General features: G+C 40.0%; 1 protein-coding gene across 4 annotated transcripts in view; it reads right to left on the reverse strand.

Moving 5' to 3' along the window:
• Trmt11 (tRNA methyltransferase 11 homolog) overlaps nt 1-22,653 on the reverse strand; it is a 77,284-nt gene that overhangs the window by 40,688 nt on the left and 13,943 nt on the right. For 3 of the 4 annotated variants that reach the window (XM_021174882.2, XM_029482680.1, XM_029482679.1), the window contains exons 5-10: nt 15,937-16,002; nt 12,201-12,274; nt 9,053-9,134; nt 8,875-8,967; nt 8,357-8,491; nt 4,906-5,062 (exon numbers count right to left, since the gene is read on the reverse strand). In XM_021174882.2, coding sequence (XP_021030541.1) covers nt 4,906-5,062; nt 8,357-8,491; nt 8,875-8,967; nt 9,053-9,134; nt 12,201-12,274; nt 15,937-16,002 — 607 coding nt within the window. Of the gene's footprint in view, nt 1-4,905; nt 5,063-8,356; nt 8,492-8,874; nt 8,968-9,052; nt 9,135-12,200; nt 12,275-15,936; nt 16,003-19,173; nt 19,331-22,653 lie in introns of those variants that run through there. The other variant, XM_021174883.1, reaches the window with a different exon arrangement.

Consider the following 22,653-nt stretch of genomic DNA (forward strand, 5'->3'; position numbering starts at 1 on the left):
TACAAGGTAGGAAGAATGGAGGGGCAGGAAATAAGGGTGACAGTATCAGATACTGGAGGAGACATGATAGAGGTACAGAGGGTTAGGGAATCAAACAAAAATAGGTAGCAGGAGGGATACAAAAGAAGGCATAGCCACTGGAGGGTCCCAGATACCAGAGAAATGTGAGGCTCCCAGGACTCAATGGGATTGACTTTAGCCACAATGTTCAGAGAAGTGGGAGATAGGACCTGTGGAAACCACCTCCAGTAGACAGACATAGCTCCTGTTGGAAGGATGGGGCCACTCATCCATCTCAAAGTTTTTTACCACAGAAATGTTCCTGTCCAAAAGAAGAACAGGGACAAAAAATGGAACGGAGACTGAAAAAAGGGCCAACCAGGGATGGCCCCACCTGGGGATACATCATGTCTGCAGACACCAAACTCAACACTGTTGCCATGGTCAAGAGGCACTTGATGACAGGAACCTAATGTGGAGGTTCCTTGGGTGGTCTGTGCAGCAACTGACCAATGCACATGCAGATGCTTGGAGCCAACTATCAGACTGAACTCAGGGAACCTGGGAGGGAAGCTGGCAGAAGGACTAGAGGAGCAGAGGGGTATTGCAACCCCACTGGATGAACAACATAGGCTGGCTTGACTACCCAGTTCTCCCAAAGTCTAGACCACCAACCAAGGAGTGTACCTGGAGGGATCCATGGCTCCAGATCCATATGTAGCAGAAGATGGCCTTGCCTGACAGCAATGGGAGTGGAAGGCCTTAGTCTGGGTAGGTTTGATGTCCCAGAGTGTGTGTGTGTGTGTGTGTGTGGGGGGGGGATGCTGAAGTGGTGGGGTGGGAGAGTGTGGGTGATAGGGGAACACTCTCATACAGACAAAGGGGAGTGGGGAAGGCAGATGTGAGATCAGGGGTTAGGAAGTGGGTAACCAGAAAGTGGGATATCATTTGAGATATAAATGAATGGAATGATTAATTTAAAAAAAAAAAAACCCACAAGACTCAGGAGAAAAAAGTCTATTCAAAATATGATATATGATGGCCCTTAAAAAAAAAAAGCTGTAACTTATAATCAGATATAAATTAACACTATCTTTAGATACCATTTTCAGTCAACAAATCAGGAAAATTTCAAAACTTGGCAATATATTCTTAGGAGTAAAACTGCAGGAAAGCAAGAATTCTCTGAGATGGCTGCAGAAAGCCAAGGCTGAATATTAGAGAAGAAATTATTTAGCAGCATCCAGCAACACCACAGATTCCCTTGAACCTGACAGTCCTGCTTCCAGGAATGTACGCCAGGGCTCTACCTTCAAAATTACAAGGGGTTATTGCAAGCATTATTTTTAAGTATAAAATATCAAAAACTATCAGTACCCATGTATAAGAGATGACTTTAACAAACCATGTAATATAATCTATTTAAGGTTTAAAACTACGGAAGAGTGTCTTACTCTCTTGTCTCTCTTACTCTTGCTTTCCCCCTTGCCCCTCCCCCTCTCTCCACCTGGTCATGGCAGCCTCTACTTCTCCATGCTTTCCTTCTCTCTGCCTTTCTCTAAGTCCCCTCCCCATGCCCTAAATAAACTCTGTTGTATACTAAAAAACAAACAAACAAACACTACAGAAGAGAATGAAGATGAGCTAAAACGTAGCTCAGTAACAGAGTGGCTTGTATTATTATCTCCAGCACCAAAAATAACAAAAGAATAAAAAACAGTCTTGAAACAGGAAGAGATTTCTAAGAAATGCAGTTAAGAGAGGATACACTGAGAGAGAGAGAGAGAGAGAGAGAGAGAGAGAGAGAGAGAAATAACATACAGACTATCAAACATTTTATATTAACGAGTATGGGTAAAAAATTGTGCCTATATAAGCATATCACTAGAAAAATAATGAGAAAACAAAGTTGGTCAACAAAGGAAGGGATAAAAAGAAAAGCACATTATGGTGCAGCTGTGACTACCGGATGTGAGTTTATCTTCTGCATATGTAAAACTAACATAATTAAACAGAAGTAATGGCAGGGAACCAAAATCTAAGACTGAGAGAAAACTACAACAAATGGAACCCTTTGAATTTCAAATGGAGAGAAAAGCAAGCACATGGTAGCTTTTTATTGCTCCTTAAGCAAGGACAGAATTCCAATTTGATCCTTCTGCTTGGTGCTTGTGGTAAAAGATATGAATGCAGCATCCTTGCTCCTGCCACTTGCTGCCACACCTCCCCAACATGATGGATTCCTAGCCTCTAGAACCATAAATCCAAATAAACCCATCCCTCTGTGAGTGGCCTTGGTCATGGTGTCCTAGCACGGCAACAGAAAGCTAGTATAATAGGATTCTTTTCCCCCAAGTGGCATGGGTATGGCAATCTTGACTATTTTAGATAACTGTAGAATTGAACAAAAGAGCAAACTGCTGAACATAAGAACCAGCGTTCTGAGTGTAGAGAAAGTAATTCATGACATAGATGGAACAAGTAGGAAACAAATCTGTGATACTCAACAGAAATAGCTGCTACACATAAAAAACCATGATTTCTGATAAGACTGTCTGTAGGTTTTTTTATGTGTATACACACAGGCATATATGCATGTGTATTTCCATTTGCTCTCACATACATATTACATGTACACACACAGAGGAGTATATATTTGTGCATTTCCATTTGCATGGGTGCATATTATATGTATAAACACAGGAGTATATCCATGTGCATTTCCATTTGCACTCACATATATATTACGTGTATACACACGAGATTATGTGTGTGCATTTCCATTTGCACACATGCCACATGCATATTATGTATATAAACACAGGACTAAATCCATGTGCATTTCCATTTGTGTTCACATACATATCATGTGTATACACATGTGTATTTCCTTTCTTACCCTCTGAAGAGCTCTAGAACCCTGATCTTGGTGCCCGAAACTATCTCCCCACTGAAAGAAACAAGGGTTACTGGGAGAAATGACTGGAGCCAGGGTTTGGGGACATAAAAGATAAGCCAGAAACTTAAAAAGTTCTCTTAAAAAAAAAAAAAAAAAAAGAATGCTAGGTCAAAAGACAGATTCAATGTGAAAGGCCTGGTAAAAGTAGGCTAATGTGAGTAAGGAAGTAATTAAGGAATAACAGGACATATAAATCATCAGAGGAAAAAGGGGGGACTTAGTAGTTCATGCTAGTAATAAGTAAAATTAACAACAGGAAGTAAAGAAAGGTTTCTTGTTTGCAAAGTAATGAATGCAGATCAGTACCAGAGGTGCAAGAGTAGAAAACTCATACAAGGAAAAACCGTTTCAAAGAGGAACCTTGTCACTGGATGCTAACTGAATCGTCAAGAGGAGGAAACAGCTAGATAAGGAACAGGATACTTTACTAGGTCCTACTGTGCCTCCCCACAGTGCCTTACATTAACTGCAAGAATAGAAAATAAACAGTCACTATCACACAATAGAAAAGCAAATTATAATACCATGCTGATAAAAATTAGTATTACACTGAGAGGCAAAGAAGCAGAATCTGTAAGCCTTGAGAAGGACACATCTCTAGCGTCATAGTCCAGCTACAAATGTATAATAACCCATACCAATAATGAGAAAGATTCAAGCAACTCAAATGAAAACTATTCTATACTTAAACAGTTTAGTAATGTTCCAAACAAAGAAAATGTTAACAGCAAAATACATCCAATCACAGAATATAAGTATATAGATACAGTATATATATGTACACACACACACATACATAGATATATGTAAAATGCTTATTCTTAAGAAAGGTATACTAAAAAAGAGAAATGAATACTAATATATTTGAGAGAAGTGTATAATAAATGTAACCTTCAAATGATTCAAGAAAATATGTAAATAAAATAAAATAATAAAGTAAGCCAAATGTGAACAAAGCTTATGCTGAAATGAGATAGTACATATTCATAACTTTTAAAGAAACTTGACATAAGTGCCAATATCAAGTTCAAAATATAGGACACTGTTTTCAGATAAACGAAGATAGGAAAGCTCAAACGGGTAGGTTGAGAGTAAGATGCATGGAGACACAGCAGAAAGCTCACTGGAGAATTAGTTCAAAACAAATTCCAAAAACTCTCCTTGCACCAGCTGGGAATTCTGGACCTGATACTATTTCTATTACTAATCACATTTGGTCACAATCGTGAAGTTAATTTGGGTGCAAGTGTCAGCCAGTAAAGCCTGAGAGAGACAGCTCTGCAGAAGCAAAGACATGAACTGTGGAGTCAGACTGCTGGAGTCACTTCTTGCACCGTCGCCACCTCAGGAAACCTTTTACAGGATCTTCACGCTAGTTGTCATCAGAGTAGAATTCACACAGGGCACTTCACACATTTACTCAACATTTGCACCCTCACTGCTCCTTAGACTGACAGCTACCTAGTCACTAACCAAACAAGAATAATGGGGTCAGTCAGATGAAAATTTAATAAAGTAATGCTCGCTCAAGCATCAAGCAAGAAGCACTCTGAGGCAAGAATGACGTCAGAATCAGATGAAGTCAACTTGGAATTTCAGGCTTTCCAGAGACTTAATTAGAGGAGCCTCCCAGGGAAGTTACAAAGAGTGTGGTATGATGTCAGCAGGCAGGTTCTAGTCAGCTATGTAGTCACCCTCAGAATCACACTTCCACAAACAGAATCAAATGTATGACATACTGTAAGACATCTGTGAAAAAAATAAGACCAATGCTCCCCCAAGTGGCTAGCTTGGTAAATAAAAACTAAAAAATTCAAGTCACATCCACCAAGTGACAAAGTGTTTTAAGTATAATACAAGAAAAGATTGTCACATCACTCTCTTGTCCCTCACTACTATAAATAAGCAACATCTACGCAGTAGTGTAACCAATGGATTTATAATACCTGTTCCAACAAAGGGGTCAAAGACAAGATCATTTTCTTTCACTTTTGCATGGTTGGTCATGATGAATGATAAACCAGCATCCATACTTGTATTTCCAATAAAATGTCTCTTTTTGACACTGTATGACTCAATTAGCTCTCTTTGTCCATCTGCAATCTAGATCAGAGGTATTTGTCAAGTTAGTCTAGCTGTACAGAACAGACTCAAGATAATTATTCACTATAAAATCATAGTACCTTGCTAATGAGAACAGTTCTTTCCACTTATGACTATTCTAAACTTAATCAAGTAAAAAAAAATATTCAAAGGGATGGTGGAAGATCTTTTGGGTATATGGCCAGGAGTGGTATAGCTGGGTCTTCAGGTGAACTATTCCAGGTTTTCTGAAAACACACCAAATTGATTTTCAGAGTGGTTGTACAAGTTTAAGTTTGCACTTCTACCAGCAATGGAAGATGCAAATTCTTTTATTTTATTTTATTGGATATTTTATTTTTTTACATTTCAAATGTTATCACCTTTCCCGGTTTCCCCTCCAGAATCCCCCTCTCTCATCTTCCATCTTGATGAGTCTATAATTGTGTTTCCCTACCCACCCACCTACTCCCACCTCCCTGCCCTGGCATTCCCCTACACTGGGGCATCAAGTCTTCCCAGGACCAAGGGCCTCTCCTCCCACTGATGTCCAACAAGGCCATCCGCTGCAACATATGCAGCTGGAACCATGGGTCCCCCCACGTGTACTCTTTGATTGGTGTTTTAGTCCCTGGGAGCTCTGGGGGATCTGGTTGGTTGCTACTGTTGTTCTTCCTATGGGCTGCAAATGTTTCAGCTCCTTCAGTTCTTTCTCTAACTCATGGAGATGGGGGACCCCATGCTCAATCCAATGGTTGGCTGTGAGCATCCACCTCTGTATTTGTCAGGCTCTTGCAGAACCTCTCAGGAGACAGCTATATCAGGCTCCTGTCAGCAAGCACTTCTTGGCATACACAATAGTGTCTGGATTTGGTGTCTATATATGGGATCTATTCCCAGGTGGGGCAGTTTCTGGATGGCCTTTCCTTCAGTCTCTGCTCCAAACTCTGTCTCCATATTTCCTATCATGAGTATTTTGTTTCCCCTTTCTAAGAAGTACGGAAGCATCCATGCTTTGGTCTTCCTTCTTCTTGAGATTCATAAGGTCTATGAATTGTATCTTGAACATTCTGAGCTTTTGGGTTAATATCCACTTACCAGTGAGTACAAACCATGTGTGTTCTTTTGTGACTGGGTTACCTCACTCAGGTTTGATTATTTTCTAGGTCTATCCATTTGCCTAAGAATTTCATGAACTCATTGTTTTTAGTAGCTAAGTAGTACTCCATTGTGTAAATGGACCACATTTTCTGTATCCATTCCTCTGTTGAAAGACATCTGGGTTGTGTCCAGCTTCTGGCTATTATAAGTAAGGCTGCTATGAACATAGTGGAGCATGTTCTTGTTATAATGTTGGAGAATCTTCTGGGTATATGCCCAGGAGTGGTTTAACTTGGTCCACAGGTCCACTATGTCCAATTTTCTGAAGAATCGCCAGACTGATTTGCACAGTTGTTCCAGCTTATAATCCCACCAGCAATAGAGGAGTGTTTCTCTTTCTCCACATCTTCACCAGCATCAGCTGTCACCTGAGTGTTTGATCTTAGCCATTCTGACTGGTATGAAATGGAATCTCAGGGTTATTTTGATCTGCATTTCCCTGATGATTAAGAATGAACATTTTTTCAGGTGCTTCTCAGCCATTCCGTATTCCTCAGTTGAGAATTCTTTGTTTAGCTCTGTACCCCATTTTTAATAGGGTTATTTGTTTCTCTGGAGTCTAACTTCTTGAGTTCTTTGTATACATTGGATATTAGCCCTCTATTGGGTGGGGGATTGGTGATGATCTTTTCCCAATCTGTGCGCTGTCATTTTGTATTATTGACAATGTCCTTTGCCTTATAGAACCGTTGCAATTTTATGAAGTCCTATTTGTACATTCTTGATCTTAGAGCATAAGCCATTGGTGTTCTGTTCAGGAAATTTCCCCCTGTGCCACGTGTTCAATGCTCTTCCTCACTTTCTGCTCTATTAGTTTCTGTGTATCTGGTTTTTTGTGGAGGTCCTTGATTCACTTGGACTTGAGCTTTGCACAAGGAGATAAGAATGGATCAATTTCCATTCCTCTAAATGCTGACTGCCAGGTGAACCAGCACCATTTGTTGAAAATGCTATCTTTTTTCTACTGGATGGTTTTAGCTCCTTTGTCAAAGATCGAGTGATCATAAGGTGTGTGGGATTATTTCTGGATCTTTAATTCTGTTCCATTGATCTACCTACCTGTCTCTGTACCAGTACCATGCAGTTTTTATCACAATTGCTCCTAATACAGCTTGAGATCAGGGATGGTGATTCCTCCAGTTCTTATAGTGTTGAGAATAGTTTTTGATATCCTGGGTTTTTTGTTATTCCAAATGAATTTGAGAATTGCTCTTTCTAACTCTATGAAGAATTGAGTTGGAATTTTGATGGGGATTGCATTGAATCTGTAGATTGCTTCAGCCTTGCTCCACATTCTTGACAGCATGTGTTATCACTTGAAATTTTGATCTTAGCCATTCTGACCAGTATAAGATGGAATCTCACTGTTGTTTTGATTTGCATTTTTTCCCTGATGACTACGGACTTTGAGTATTTCTTTAAATGCTTCTTGGCCATTCAATATTCCTTTGATGAGAATTCTGTTTGGCTCTGTGCCATTTTTTTAATTGAGTTATACTGAGATCACGAAAATCAAATCTTTTTACTTCTTTACAAATCCAGTATGACGCAAATATAAATTATTCTAAGGAGTGGTCTTGAGTATTCTGCTCTCCATCTTGTCTTTCAAGACAAGACATAATAACATGGGTCTTGGCTTCCATCCACCTATTCCAGACTCAAAGAATTGAGCAGAACACATCCGTGATTTACTCTCAGAAAGGAAGACTCAGATTTGAGATCTCCATATACCACTAAACAGGCCTCGAATTCTGCCCTCTTCCTGTTGCACAACCAGTAGTCCTGACATCCTGGGAAGGCTTGTTTCCATCATCAGGTACCCCCTTGTCCTAGAACTCCTATCTAACAGGCTTGTTGTGTTTCACAGGGATTTCTAAAAAATACCGACCATAACTACATACATTTTGGTAATTTTAATCCATACAGTAGTTCTGACTCTCAAGTTGCTTCAAATTTTTACATTTATTAAAAAAAAAATGAAATAACAGCATGGCATTCTGTTGTGTATTTGCTTCACGCCTCATGAACTCTTGACCAGTGTTCCTGACTGACCTATACCCCACATTTAGCTTAAAGAAACAACAACAACAAAACCCAAACATATAAAAAAGCAAATAAAAAATGAAGTAAGATAGGTAGAAAGAACTTACTCACCCATCTGCCAAAATAAATATTATGTGGATCCTTAGGGATACAGTTTGGGTCCAAACCATAGTCCTCCAAAATGGAGAATACATGCTGTGGTTTCTTTAAGTTCACTTTTCCTTGAAACGGCAGAAATTCAAGTGCCTAAAAATAAATAAATAAATAGATAGATAGATAAATAAATAATTCTAATGTACTACAAAAATTTACAAAAAGAATCCTAGAATATAGTGCTTATCTACTAATATATACTGAGTGAGTCCAAGCCTGGTGTCAGAATGAAACAAGATACACAAACACACACACACACACAATATGGAAAGTGCTTAACAGATATATGTTCACATACATCAACAGCTAGGGGGCACTGACTGCAGACTCTGGGTCAGCTCATCTCACATGTTCACATACATCAACAGCTAGGGGGCACTGACTGCAGGCTCTGGGTCAGCTCATCTCACATGTTCACATACATCAACAGCTAGGGCGCACTGACTGCAGGCTCTGGGTCAGCCAGTACCACTTACATCAATTCGTTTCACTTTTTCTTCTTGAGTTAATGTTTTATTAAATGTGTGAATCTTTATTTTATATGTCGAATCTGAATGCAGATATGGAACCTAAAATAGAAGCAAAATAGTTTAAGCTTAGGAATTATACCAAATGTTCACACTTGCCTATGTAAAATCACATTTCACTACGCACCATCTTCTCCATAGGGTAACTTTTAAGAGAAGAATACAGCTCCTCGGGAGATTTTCCATGACCCCATAGTTCAAATATAGACCTAGGAAATAAATGAGTGGTACTAACCTCAGTAAAGAACTTAGTTCAGACAGCAATACATAATAGTTATTTTACTACTTCTTTATGCTTGACACAATAAAATGGTCATTGGCTATGCTTCCTAATCTATTTGTGAGAAATGTGTACACTGGAAACAAATAACAATATAACCCCAAACCACACGAAGTTGAACCTTACAAGAAAGGAGGGAAATTCAACATTAAGTTAGGGTATTTCTAAGTTTTCATCATTTATACACATACAGAAATGTAGAAATATATGTGCATATATTTGAGGGGGGATGTAAGGATTGACCCAGGGTCTCATGTGTGCTAATAAGCATACTATCTACCACTGAGCTAAATCTCATGCCCTTATTATTACATATTATACTACGTCAAACCATGCAATAAAATCCCATGGTTTTTGGGTTTTTTTTTTTTTTTAAGGAAAGCTGCAGAAAAATCATTTTTTCTTAATGTTTTCCCTAATATAAAGGAAGAGGGGATGCAAATACAAACCCTACTATTAGTATTTAGCTATTTTTGGTAAAACTAAGTTACTGAAAAGGTTGAGCTCTAAAAAGTAAGTATCCAGGTTTTGCTATATGTTTCACATTTTGTGGCATGTATAAAATATTCCATACTGAAGGAGCTGGAAAGACTGCTCAGTGGATAAGAAGACTTGGTGCTCTTGCAGAGAACTCAATTTGGTTCCCAGCACCCACACCAGGCATCTTACAACCACCAGTAACTACAGTTCCACAGTATCAAACGCTGTCTTCTGGCCTTTGAATGTATCTGCACACATGTACACACACTGATATCCAGGCACAAAGATATACGAGTAAAATAAAAATAAATGTTTTTAAAATATATACTAAAACTATTTTAAATTAATTTTAAGCCTAACTCAACTACAGAAAAATCTGAATGATGTTTAAGTATGTCCTTGAAAGTCTATACTAATTGTCTGTAGGTAAAACCTAAATTTGAAAGTGAATTAGTCTTCTACTAAATGCAGAGCAAGTAATGGTCCTCTCATTAGCAGCATCTTCAGGGAATCCTCAACCATGGAAAGGAAAAATGACCAAACATAAATCCTCATGTTTTACAATGTTATAAATTATTTACTTTCTACTTATCAAACATAAGCATCAAAAGGCATGCTTTAAACAGGTAACTTCTGAGTATGTTGGTGGCTATTTTAAGCCTAATATCCCTTACTTCTGGAATTTAAATATCTTAAATAGCTGTAGTTTTTTGTTTGTTTGTTTGTTTGTTTTTGTTTTTTTGAGACAGGGTTTCTCTGTGTAGCCCTGGCTGTCCTGGAACTCACTTTGTAGACCAGGCTGGCCTTGAACTCAGAAATCCGCCTGCCTCTGCCTCCCGAGTGCTGGGATTAAAGGCATGCACCACCACACCCAGCTATAGCTATAGATCTTAACAAGATTAGGTAAAGCAGAAATGTTGCATATGGAAGGAGCAGTCTCTTCAGCTCCTTCAGTATGGAATATTTTTCTATACAAATAGTCTTCATTTCTTCTGTTGTTTCCAATTTCTAGTCATTATTGTTAAATAAAAAATTATTGTTGCTTTCAGTTTCTGTCTGCTCCCCAGAGCTGACCCTGTGCCACAGCTATCCATACCCAAATTCTGCAGGGAGAGAGCTGGTCTCCCAGGAGTGCTGATACACAGGCTTGCAGGAGGGACAAGCCACAGCCAGAGACAACAAACCCAGACACTATTGCTGATGCCAAGAAGTGCTTGCTGACAGGAGCCTGATACAGCTGTCTCCTGAGAGGCTCTGCCAGTGCCTGACCAATTCAGATGTGGATGCTCACAGCCAACCTTCGGACTGAGCACATGAACTCCAACGGAGGAGTTAGGGGAAGGACTGAAGGAGCTGAAGGGCCCTTATCTGGCATCAATGGGAGGGGAGTCCCTTGGTCCTGTGAAGACTTGATGCCCCAGTGTAGGGGCATGCTAGGGCGGTAAGGCAGGAGTGGGTGGGTGGGTGGGGGAGCACCCTCATAGAAGCAGTGTAAGGGGGACTGGGATAGTGGGTTTACAGAGGGGAAACTGGGAAAGGAATAACATTTGAAATGCAAATAAATAAAATATTCAATTAAAAAAAAATCATTGTTAAATATATATTGTTAAATAATAACAAGTTCATTAACAAGCTGTGGTTTAAGGAATTAGACTTAGAATTGAGCTTACTTCTCAACAAGATAGAGTTAGATAAATATAAAGGTCACAGTTCATACCACATTACAAAACATTATTAACCATGATAAATATATACATTTATTTTCATTCCATTATTAAAAGCAATATCTAAGGAAAAGAACAGCTTCAATAATCTGCCATTATAGTCAGGAAAAAAAGCAACTATTAAAATTAAAGAAAATGGATATAAGAGAAAGTCTAGAAATAAGAGAAGTCTAGAAATAAAAGTCTAGAAATAAGAATAAGCAACAAACAATTTACTCAAAAATGTGCTTGTTAGAATCCATTTCTCTAACAGATATACTTCATGAGAGTTTTGTCACCTTCAATTTACTAATCTGAGGGCTGGTGAGATGACTCAGTGGTTAAGAGAACTGACTGCTCATCCAGAGGACCTGAGTTCAATTCCCAGAAACCACATGGTGGCTCACAACCACCTGTAAATGATGCTTTCTTTTGGTGTGTCTGAAGACAGTGACAGTGTACTCACATACATAAAATAAATAAATAATTCTTTTTTAAAAATTACTAATCTGATTATTCAACTTCAAATCAAGAATGAGAAAAGCAGGTTTAGATTTTCCACGACTTGGTTACTCTGAGTGTGGCACTCAGTCGATGTAAGAATAGGTCACTCAATATTAGCTTCCTGCTAGTGTTAGGACTCTCTGGCCACCTCTGCTGCATAAGGTAACTCTCTGTTCCCTCATCATCACCCAATGGTAAATCTGTGAAACTTCAAACTGATGCCCCTCTGCTACCTTCCACAGCAGGAACTAGACCACAGGGGTTGTGAAGCCTTGTAAATGCACACACACATAAAGAGTTTCGCTTACTTGGCACACACAGTCCGTTTCATCAAGTTTCTTGCAATGTCTTCAGAGGGAATGTTAAGAATCCAAAATGGAGACTGAAAGAAAAAAAGAATAGGCATGCAGATCACTGCTACAATCGGTCTAGTATGTTTTGATTCAAGGAGTCACCAGGAGAAACTCCTTTTTACCATGTAAAATAGGCAAATCTGATCTCTGTTCAAAATAAAATCATCCTGATATTAAAAAGATAAGTTAATTTAGTGGATAAGTTGTTGAGATAATTCTCTAAAATGTAAGAACACTTTTATAAACCACTCCATAAATGAAAATATTAGTAAAATAGACTTTAAAGTTACTTTTTTCTCAAAACTAGTTTTCACACTGGCCTCATATTTTCCCTTCCACGTGTTGAAATTCTAGGCCTATGCACAACAACGAAGTTCAGCATTTCCCTTCATTTGCATTTATAGTTAGACTAAGAAAACCAACACAGATAGAGAGAGTGTATTGCTGGACTTTTTGTAACTCAACATCCCTTATAATATCTAGAACACATTGTGACTTATTTTTTTTAATTACTAAATCTCTCCTTCACTCTCTCCTTCCCTTTGCTCTTTATATAGTTTGGATTTTTGTTATTTAACACACTCAGGTGAGGAAATGTCTCCACCAGATTGGCCTTGAGGTACACTGGCTGGACATCTTCTTGAGAAGTGATTGATAAGGAAGGGCCCTGTCCACTGCCAGCTGTGCCATCCTTTGGCAGGAGGTCCTAGGCACATTAGAAAGCAAACTAAGCAAGCCTGTAAGTAGCACTCCTCCATGCTCTCTGCTTAATTGCAGCCTCCAGATTCCTGCCCTGACTTCCCATTATCACTGACTGGGATCAGGTTGTGTAAGCCAATAAATCCTTTCTTCCACAAGTTATTTTTGGTCATGATGTTTATCACCATAAGAGAAACCAAACTGACACAGACCCCACCCCACCAACTCACAGAAATGCCTCACTAAGCTGCCCTGGCGAGGATCCTTTTCCTGTCATAACTTCCCAAGTGACAGAAAGATAGGGGTATGCTACCATGCCCAACCTAGTCTCTCATCTTATGGGTAGCTGTGGCCTGAGGTGTCCTGTGAATTAATGATGATGTAAAGCCATGGTGTAGATTACTGTTATTAACTTGAATTACTTTAGCATTTTATTTAATGTAAAAAGCAAACATTTCTCAATTCTCAGTCCCAGCACCCAGTAAGCAGGCTGGAAAGCTCCTTGAAAACAGCACCTTGCCAGAGCATGGCTAAGCACAGCAGTGCCCTGCCCTCAGCTCACCAGGCTCACACCTTAGATCCACTTGCTCCCCTCCGTCCTTCCTGTCAGTGACTGAGGCACTCTGGAATAAAGGCCAATAACAGACGACTTCAACTTAAGGCCTCTCGTCTTTCAAAAGAAAAAGATGAGATTGTCGTGTTCAATCTTTCTTCTTCCAACACTGATAACTCCACTACAGAGAAATTCAAAACAACTCAAACAAGGTAAGCATTTTAAACAACCTTAGCATTTTAAAATTGTGCATACAGGGCTAGAGAGGCAGTTCAGTCATTAAAGGCAAGCCTCACAACAAAAATTTGGGGCTACTGTGTATGGTCTATATCTGGTCTATGTATAATCTACATATGGTCATACATAGATATGGTCTGATTCAAACTCACCCTACCTTAACTTCCTCACATCGTATGAGAGCACATTCATGTGGACTTCAAAACGGCTGGATGACACTCATCTTCAAAGCTACCATGCTGACAGGGGAGTACCCCAAGTGACTGACATTTCTCATGTTTTGTTTCTTTCTTTTTTTTTTTTTTTTAAAGATTTATTTATTTATTATATGTAAGTACACTGTAGCTGTCTCCAGAAGAGGGCGCCAGATCTCGTTACGGATGGTTGTGAGCCACCATGTGGTTGCTGGGATTAGAACTCTGGACCTTTGGAAGAGCAGTCGGGTGCTCTTACCCACTGAGCCATCTCACCAGCCCTCATGTTTTGTTTCTTTAAAACGTCTGATTTTAGCCAGGCTGTGGTAGCTCATATCTTTAATCCCTGCACTTGGAGGCAGAGGCTAGGTTGATCTGTGTGAGTTTGAGGCCAGCGTGGTCTACAGAGTAAGTTCCAGGACAGTTAGGGCTACACAGAAATCATGTCTCAAAAAACAGACAAATAAAAATGTCTTGATTTTAAGATACTCAGATTTTTAAATCATTTATGATTTTACACCTCGTTAATGTTTTTCCTTTCTTTGTGGTTGGGGGTGAGAGACGGTCGCCCTGCATAATCGTGGCTATCCTGAAACTTACCATGTAGACAAGGCTAGCCTTGAACTCAGAGATATTCCAGCCTTTGTCTTCTAGGTTCTAGGATTAAAGGCAAGTGCTTCTGGTATATTTCTATGTGATAAAATAATGTATATCTTAATTTTTATGAGTCTATAAGTGCCCTTTCTCTTGATCATGTCTTTATGTTCTGTGTGCTTACCTTAAACCCTTACCTTATATAAAACTATTATTTAAAAAATTCAAGTGTTTCCACTGTGCCTGTGTGTAAATTATGTGATTATAAATATATTCCCGTAATTCAATATAATTTGGATAAAATAAACCTAGCTATTAAAATTAACTTTTACTCTAGCAGATACTCAAAAATTTGGATTAACTCTTTTTATCCAAATTATACAAAGATACCAATCTCTAATAATAAGTACTGAAAGCTCTTGATTTCATTAGTATCTAAAATATCCTATAGTACAATTAGTGAGGATTAAAATAACCCAAAAGGGGGTTATTATTACAGAAACTCTTCTGAAGTCCCATTTCTAACCATTCAAATACACATAAGACAGATCACAGAGCACAAGCAGCTGTAAATATAGGAGGAGCCACAATCTACTTGAACATACGTTCATTCTAGGTATTTTAAATGCATGTTCCTTCATCTGTTACCTCCACTCTGTTACGCCACACGCTGCTCTTAATTACTTAAGCACAGGAACCCTTACATGTCACACGTATATGTTGTAACAGATATAGGAAAAGGAAAGAAAGTACATCATGATGGATCATGATGATCCTGTAAATCATCATGACTACGATTATATGATTATGACTATAACTTTGATATAATCCACAAGTTTCTTGGTTAAAGATCTTAACCGCTATTCCTCTCTCCTGAAAACAGCTGCCCTGAACGTTTCTCAGCCTCATCTACAGCAGACACTAGCAATGAGCATTCCTGGCCCCTATATGCGCAACTGTGAGGTTTGGCCAACTGGGGCAACTGTGAACAGGAACTCAGGAAAGAAGCTGTGTCCACAGAGACTGAATGACTGATGAGAACTGCAGTACCTGTGTTGGGCTACCTTTAGCATCCTCCCCGTCTCTGTGTAGAAACTAACATACTGCACTAATAGATAAAAAACGCTTCCCCCCATGCAAAAGCTAAGGATGTCATCTGATAGCACCTCAGGCCTGTAGAGATGCTTCCTGCATCCTGCTACAAACCACCTCTCTGACGTATAGTAGGGCATATTTCAGCTTACCTTAATTTATGACGTCCTTTGTTCTGTAAAACCAGGAGAACTGCTTCATTGCAATACGGAATTTGGGGTAACCTAAATATGTGTTCCCAGGCCATAACCATTCAAAATGGCTCCAAAATAAACCACCTCCTATTCCCTTAAAAATAAATAAATAAATAAAATCACCTTACCTTTCCATAAGTTTCCTGACTGTTAGTGAACTGCCCTCCAAACACCGATAGTAAAGACTTTATTTCCTGTATTGAAAAACATAGAGAAAATATATTTTGTTACAGTCTGAGGCAGAAATGCCCCCCAAGGGCTCATGTTTTTCAGGTCAGTGCTTAGCTTGAAGTATTACTTTGAACACTGGAGAGTATTTAGGAGGCCGTGGCTAAGTCCAGCACTAAGAGGCAGGCTTTGAGAATTATTCCCACGATTCCAACCTGCTCCATGTTACTTGGTATGTGGACACGCCGCTTCCTCACAACCCAGCCTCAGACCATGCCACTCTGCTACACCTCCAACTGCACTCTCCAAAGTCATGAGGCAAAACAAAGCTCTGCTCTGTCGGGTTACTTCTGACAAGTGACTAATGTGCATTTTAAACCCTTTAAACTGAGTCTGCAGAGAAAAGCAGGTCTAATGATAGAAAGAAAGAGGAAGTGGATATCTACTTGAGGCATATTGCAATTGTCAGCATCAGGCAATTGTAACATAGACTTCTGAGATTTTTATAGTCCTAACCATGGTTATTAGGTCATAGACCTGAGAGATTTTATACATGAGCTACAAAAGGATTTCATCAGAAACTGTTCTGTCCTGATTTAGGGAAGTAAAGAAATTTTTTACAGATGCTACAGATTAGTAAATAAAACAGTCAACAATAAAAAATAGAATGAATTATTAAACATGATTTGAAGATGTTTGAAAAAGAAATAATTAGCTAGGGAGCATAATTGTGAGTTTGAAACGTGTAAGGACATGGCTAACCTTTCAGTGTAGTAATAAAACTAGAAAGAGCTAACACCAGTTTTGTTTGTTTTTAAGACTGTCATATAACCAAGGCTGCCTTGACTTCTTGATTCACCTGCCTCCACTTCGCAAATGCTGGGATTACCGGAGTGTACCACAATACCTGCCTAGAGTGAACATGTTAACTATAACATGCATGTCATGAGGAAAGTTGATCAAATGCATACATCCTTCAGGCTATCTCTTTGTTCTGATAATCACAGGTTGACTGTAAAAATGCCTTGCTTTGTCACACTGACCAATTGCTTAAATAAGATACAGGAAGTGAACTCTATCCCTCCACATTGGTCCTAGGAGGAAGTAACTAAGAAGGTAAGTGTCCCCGCTGCTGGCTGGATGCCAACACTCTCCTTTCCTCCCTTCCAGAAGGTCTTTACACCACGACCATGGCCATCAGGAGAGAGTGATACCATCACCAAGTTTCTTACTTCAAATCACAAACAATGGGAGATGTGAGCAACAAATGCCACCTCTAGCTCTCTTTGGGTATGTATGCATCAAGTTGTTTCTTGTACTAGAAGGTTATTGGTTTTAGCAAGAATTGGGGGTGAATGGTGAAAATAAATTGCATGGATATCCCAGAATGAAAAGATGTGTAAGAGGTGGGAAGGGATAAATTCAATCCCAGCACGAGGAGGGATCATAAACCAGTGCAGACTGACAGAACCTCAGTGAAGACTGCCCAAGGGCTCTTTTACAACACAGACTTGAATAGGAGACATTATAAAACATGGAGTAAGGATTACAATTTGATGTTCAGATCTTGTAACTACTACCATGCACTTTGACTCTCCAATTCTTCACATGTACGTGATCATAGCTACCCGATGGAGTAGGCTATCCATATGTGGAAATCAGCACGGTATGACAATCAAGATGGTGGTGCCTGAAGCTCAGTCCTCTCCCTTGGCTCTTCCTAACTGTATCTTGTATGCTCCCTTCGTACTTTCTGACTGAGAGATGTCTACCTTATTCCCCTTTCCTCTTTTTTTTTTTTTTAATCTCCTCAGGAGACAGAGCCTCCCTCTTAACCACAAAACACATACACTCACTACCACTCATCCCCATAAGGAGGAGAAAACCTCTCTCCTTACGTCAGACATGTTGCATGTCTCCTGCCAGTTTTCCTTTATTGTCCAAGCTTCCAAGCATCTGTACTTGGCCTATCACTTTTTTTTTATAAACCTGTGGGTACACTCACAAAATTAAGGAAGGCCTTGTGCTTATGGAGGCCAGAAGTGTGGGCACCCCTGGAGCTGGGGTTACCAATGGCTGTAGGCAGTATCCTGATACAACTGCTGGGCACTAAATTCAGGTCCTCTGGAAGAGCAGTGTTCGTAACCCGTGAGCCAACTCTCCAGGTCCAGCGTCTCACCACTCTTTGAACATGAAGTTGAAGAAATCTCATCCTTTCCAGGTTTTCTTACGCAGAAAAATGAAATGCTTATCACAATCTAGATTTGTTCTCACCTCCTACATAACCACTCTATCCTGTTCTCTTACTGCTGACACTAGATCAGTTTCTTAATCATTTAATATTCCAACAGATTCTTATTAACTCCAGTCTTACTGCTCTCGAGTCCTTCCTTCATTTTACTTTCTATTAAAAAAACAATCTAATTCTGCCTCTTTACTTTTAAACTGTTTAATTCCTCTTCCAAGCTATAGTGTCCTCAAGTCTGTTTTCTCTGGTCCATCAACCTACTTCTCTCTCTTTACCACCCTGCTACGGAACTGGTGATGAGTAATGGACAACAATTTATACTTCTAATGTACTTATTTCCTCGGCCCGGCTCATATGCCATCCCCACCTTGAAAGGCAACATCCTTCATTCATCAATGGACAAAGATTCCCTTTTTAAAGGCCCCCATACTTTAAAGGCTCCCACTAAGAACCCTCCATCATTGCACTTCACAAAGTTATGGCTATGCTCTCGAGTCCGCTAGTCCTGAGCCTAAGCAAACGTTACGCTCTTTAAGGGCAGAGCTGTCAGTCAGCGCATCCTCAACGTTCGGTGAACGCGACTTCAGGCGCTGTAGAAAATGTTACTTGAGTAAATAAAAAAGCTTCCCCCCAACTTTATTAAGTACCACCCCAAGCCTTCCATCATGCCTGAACCTATATCGACACTCCTCACACTCCACCGAGAGCCCCCACGGATGTCTCCATTCTGCGTCGGGTCAGGTTCACCTGCTTCACTGCGGCGCCAGGAGCACGTGCAGAGGGGTGAAAGGCAAGGCTCCGTCCTGGAGAAAGGCTGCCGGGGACTCGGTCCTCCCAGCGGCCTCATCCCAGCCCCAATCCAGGCGCACGCAGCTGCCTGCAGAGACCCCCCGCAAGCCGGCGCGTGAGGAGTGCGAGCCTCTGCGCCCGGCACCCCAGGACGGCTCACCGGTAAGCGGAACTCCAGATGCTCCTGTGCCATGAGCAAGAGATAGCGATTCAAGGAGCCCGGCAGCGCCATTGCAGCTACTACCGTGCGCCTGCGCGGCCTACGCGGGCCCGCCCCCTCCTCCTCCTCCTCCCTAGAGCCAAGTTTCCGCTGAGCCTCAACCCGGAGCCGGAAACGGAAGCACGACAAGGAACGCTGGCAGGCGGCACTTTCTAGGAAGGGGCGCGAAGGGGAAGAGCGAGATCCTGGTGTTCCCACCGTCTGTGGCTATCCTAGCACGCTCCCCTTGTGAGATGCATTGTTTTAAGAGGCAGACTGCAGTGATCCCGCGCAGTACCCCAGGGATACTCCACTTGGAGTGTTCTTCTGACTCCTCCCTCAGTTCTTCAACTCAAAACTGGATCAAAACTTCACTGTTAAGTGTAGACTCTTAATCGTTCGAGATTCAGCCTCACCTGCTTGAACACTGAGTGCACTTTTAGTGATTTTGCAAAAATTTTTCAAGAGCTGTCAAGGACCCATCTCGGTTTGCTCTGTATGGAAACCAACAACAACAAAAAACCCTTCCTCAGACTTGCACTCCGTAATTATGCTATGTTGTTCCAAGCACACAGTAAATCCACAGCCAGTGGTAGATTAAAAACATTGGTGAAAGTTACCCTAATTACTCAGATGGGCCTAATACCATAACAGTTTGCAAGAGACATGGCTACCCATACATAAGCTCTACAAGTATCATTTCTGCTCGAAGTACTGAACCCTTTGTACTGCTGAGGCTTTGTATTTTGGGGGTTTTGTGTTCCACCTTGGTAATGCACAGCATATACAAGTATCCTACTTCTCCTAGCACCATGTGCCAGAAATATAGTTGATGCTTATTGGTAGTGATCAAGACAGCCAGCACACAAGACAGTGGTGACCCTTGTTACCCAAACCTCAGTTCCATTTATTATCCCTATCCTCTCAGTGAATTTTGTAACATCTGTGAGCTTCAATATTCTTATAAGAACTGAAATAGTGCCTCCTACAGATAATAGCTACAAGTACTAGGTGTTACAATATTCAAACTTCAACGTATACTCTATTGCACGGGACCAATAAATAGCGTTGGGAAAGGTTTTTTGTTGTTTTTAATGAGAATTTCTGCTTTTTTTTTTTTTTTAAAGAGAGATTTGCCTTTGTTAGTGTTGTTAAAATCCTTTCACTGAGGACAATGTAAGCAACAGCAACCATGTCTACCAAAATCCCAAGAACAAAACAAGGCACATTATCACCAAAGTTCACTCCAATGAGCCAATGAGTTTATTGGGTTTCCTTCTAGAGAATCGATGAGGGCTCACTCACCTGGCTATGGGCGCTCCTACCCCAACAGGATACACCTGAAAAGCTTTACCCAGCAGTGAGAAAGGATTACCTGTAGCCAAGGAGATGGATAGACGTTGACTTCCCAGCATTCCCACTCTCTAGTGTAGTACCTACAAACCAGCTACAAGGACTTTCTGCTGGGTCTATCTGCCTTTCTGGGTTCTGACTCTGAAGGAAGTACTACTATAATCACAAGAGCCAAATCCTTAAAACTATGGAGCCCCTCTCCTTGGACCCCCCCCCCCGTCAAAATAAAAATCATTCTGATAATTAAAAGGTAAGTTATTTTAGTTGTTAGGATAATACTCAAAAATGTAAGAACACTTTTACAAACGACTACATAAATGAAAATTCAGTAAAATATTAAGTTAATTTTTGTTTAAACTAGTTTTCATATATTCCAGACTGGCCTAAAACTGTCAAGATCTTCACCCCTCCCCCTCCTGAGAGTTGAAATTATAAACCTGTGCACAACACCCAGTTTAGGATTTCTCTTCATTTGCATTTATGAAACTTTACTAGAAAACTAATACAGATATGCAGTTATTGCTGGACTTTATAACTGACCATATCTTAAAAGTATCATCATGAACAAGAATGGCACCCACAGACTCATATGTCTGAGTACTTAGTCACCAGAGTGTATGTGAAAACAATTAGAAAAACTAGGGGTGGCCTTAATGACGAAGAGTGGAGGAAGTGTGTCACTAAGAGTGGGCTTTGAGCTTTCAAAAGCCCAGAACAGACACAGTCTCTTTCTGCCTTTGGATCAGGATACATCTCTCATCTACAGCTTCAGAGCTGCCTGAATGCCACCATGCCGATAACTAAATCTCTACAACCGTACACAAGCCCACAAATAAGAGTTGCCTTGGTCATTGTATTTCTTCATATCAATATGAAGTGACAAACAGTGACTAAGTCACATTACTAATCGGCTTTGCTTTGAAGTGCCTTCATGGATAGATAACACTTAACCAGACACTACCAAAAAGGCTAAATAGATTTTAATTGTAATTTGATTATTTATCTTTATGAGTAAAGAAAGTGCACACTAAAAATGTTCTTTTAAGGATTTTATATTTTATTTTTGTTATCACCAGTGTTTGTGTCCATTTACAGGCATGGGGAGAGCAATACATAGAGGTCACTTGTGCAGGTCAAAGGACAACTTTGTAGACTCCTTCATTTTCCTGTTGCACCTGCCCAGAGGTCCAGAGATCCCACACAGGTGGTCCTTCACGGTTTCCTCACCTAGCAGTACGCAACACATCCCTGCACCCCTGTGAGACAGTATAGACCTACACAAACAGATTCAACTGGCTAATTACCCCTTAACCACCTTCCCTGTACGATCATTCATGGGACCAATTGCATCACTGCAAATTCACAGCGGAAAAACATTCAAAGATTGCACTTTTCCCAAAGTTTGTCATATTTTTACTACTAAAGAAAAATTGTCAGCTATATAAATAATCAGAAAGCTATTACACAAGGCAGTGTTGTAAAACCCATAAATCTAATTTTGAGAACTCACAGCCCCTTTCTCTATTTCTAGTGAGTAAACTGACATTTAGAAGTTTGTATGAATTAACAGTGGAAACAGAACTCAAGGTTTTCAGCTTTCCCATCATCAGTCTGCCTAACATTGAGCCTTGAATTTCAATATCTGCTACCTACTACATATTCTTATCAGAGGTCTCCCTTTCATGGCCACTCGTCTGGACTTTACCACACTTCTTAACACACTAAAATTTAATAAATTATTTTTGTCTTAGTCCCGTAGCATCGGTAACCAAACATAGGATGAATGGTATTATTTCTTTAGTCCTGGATCCCAGTGTGTTTGTTGCTCATTAAATATTAAAAATTATTTGCTAAATTAATGAATTTTAATCATACTACACAACACTTAACTATAGATATTATAATCCAGCACTGCAATAGTGTGTTACTTAAAATTGCATAATAGTATGCCAAAACAAACAATCAAAAAAACCAGAAATCTTAGTGGATCTCTAGGATCTTTATGCTTCTTTCTTGCTGCACGCAGGCATAACACTACTAGACATTGGCACGTTGTAGAATTGGCTTTCACCACCTCAACCTCTCTTC

This window comes from Mus caroli, chromosome 10 (genome assembly GCF_900094665.2).
Source record: "Mus caroli chromosome 10, CAROLI_EIJ_v1.1, whole genome shotgun sequence".
Classification (NCBI taxonomy): Eukaryota; Metazoa; Chordata; class Mammalia; order Rodentia; family Muridae; genus Mus; species Mus caroli.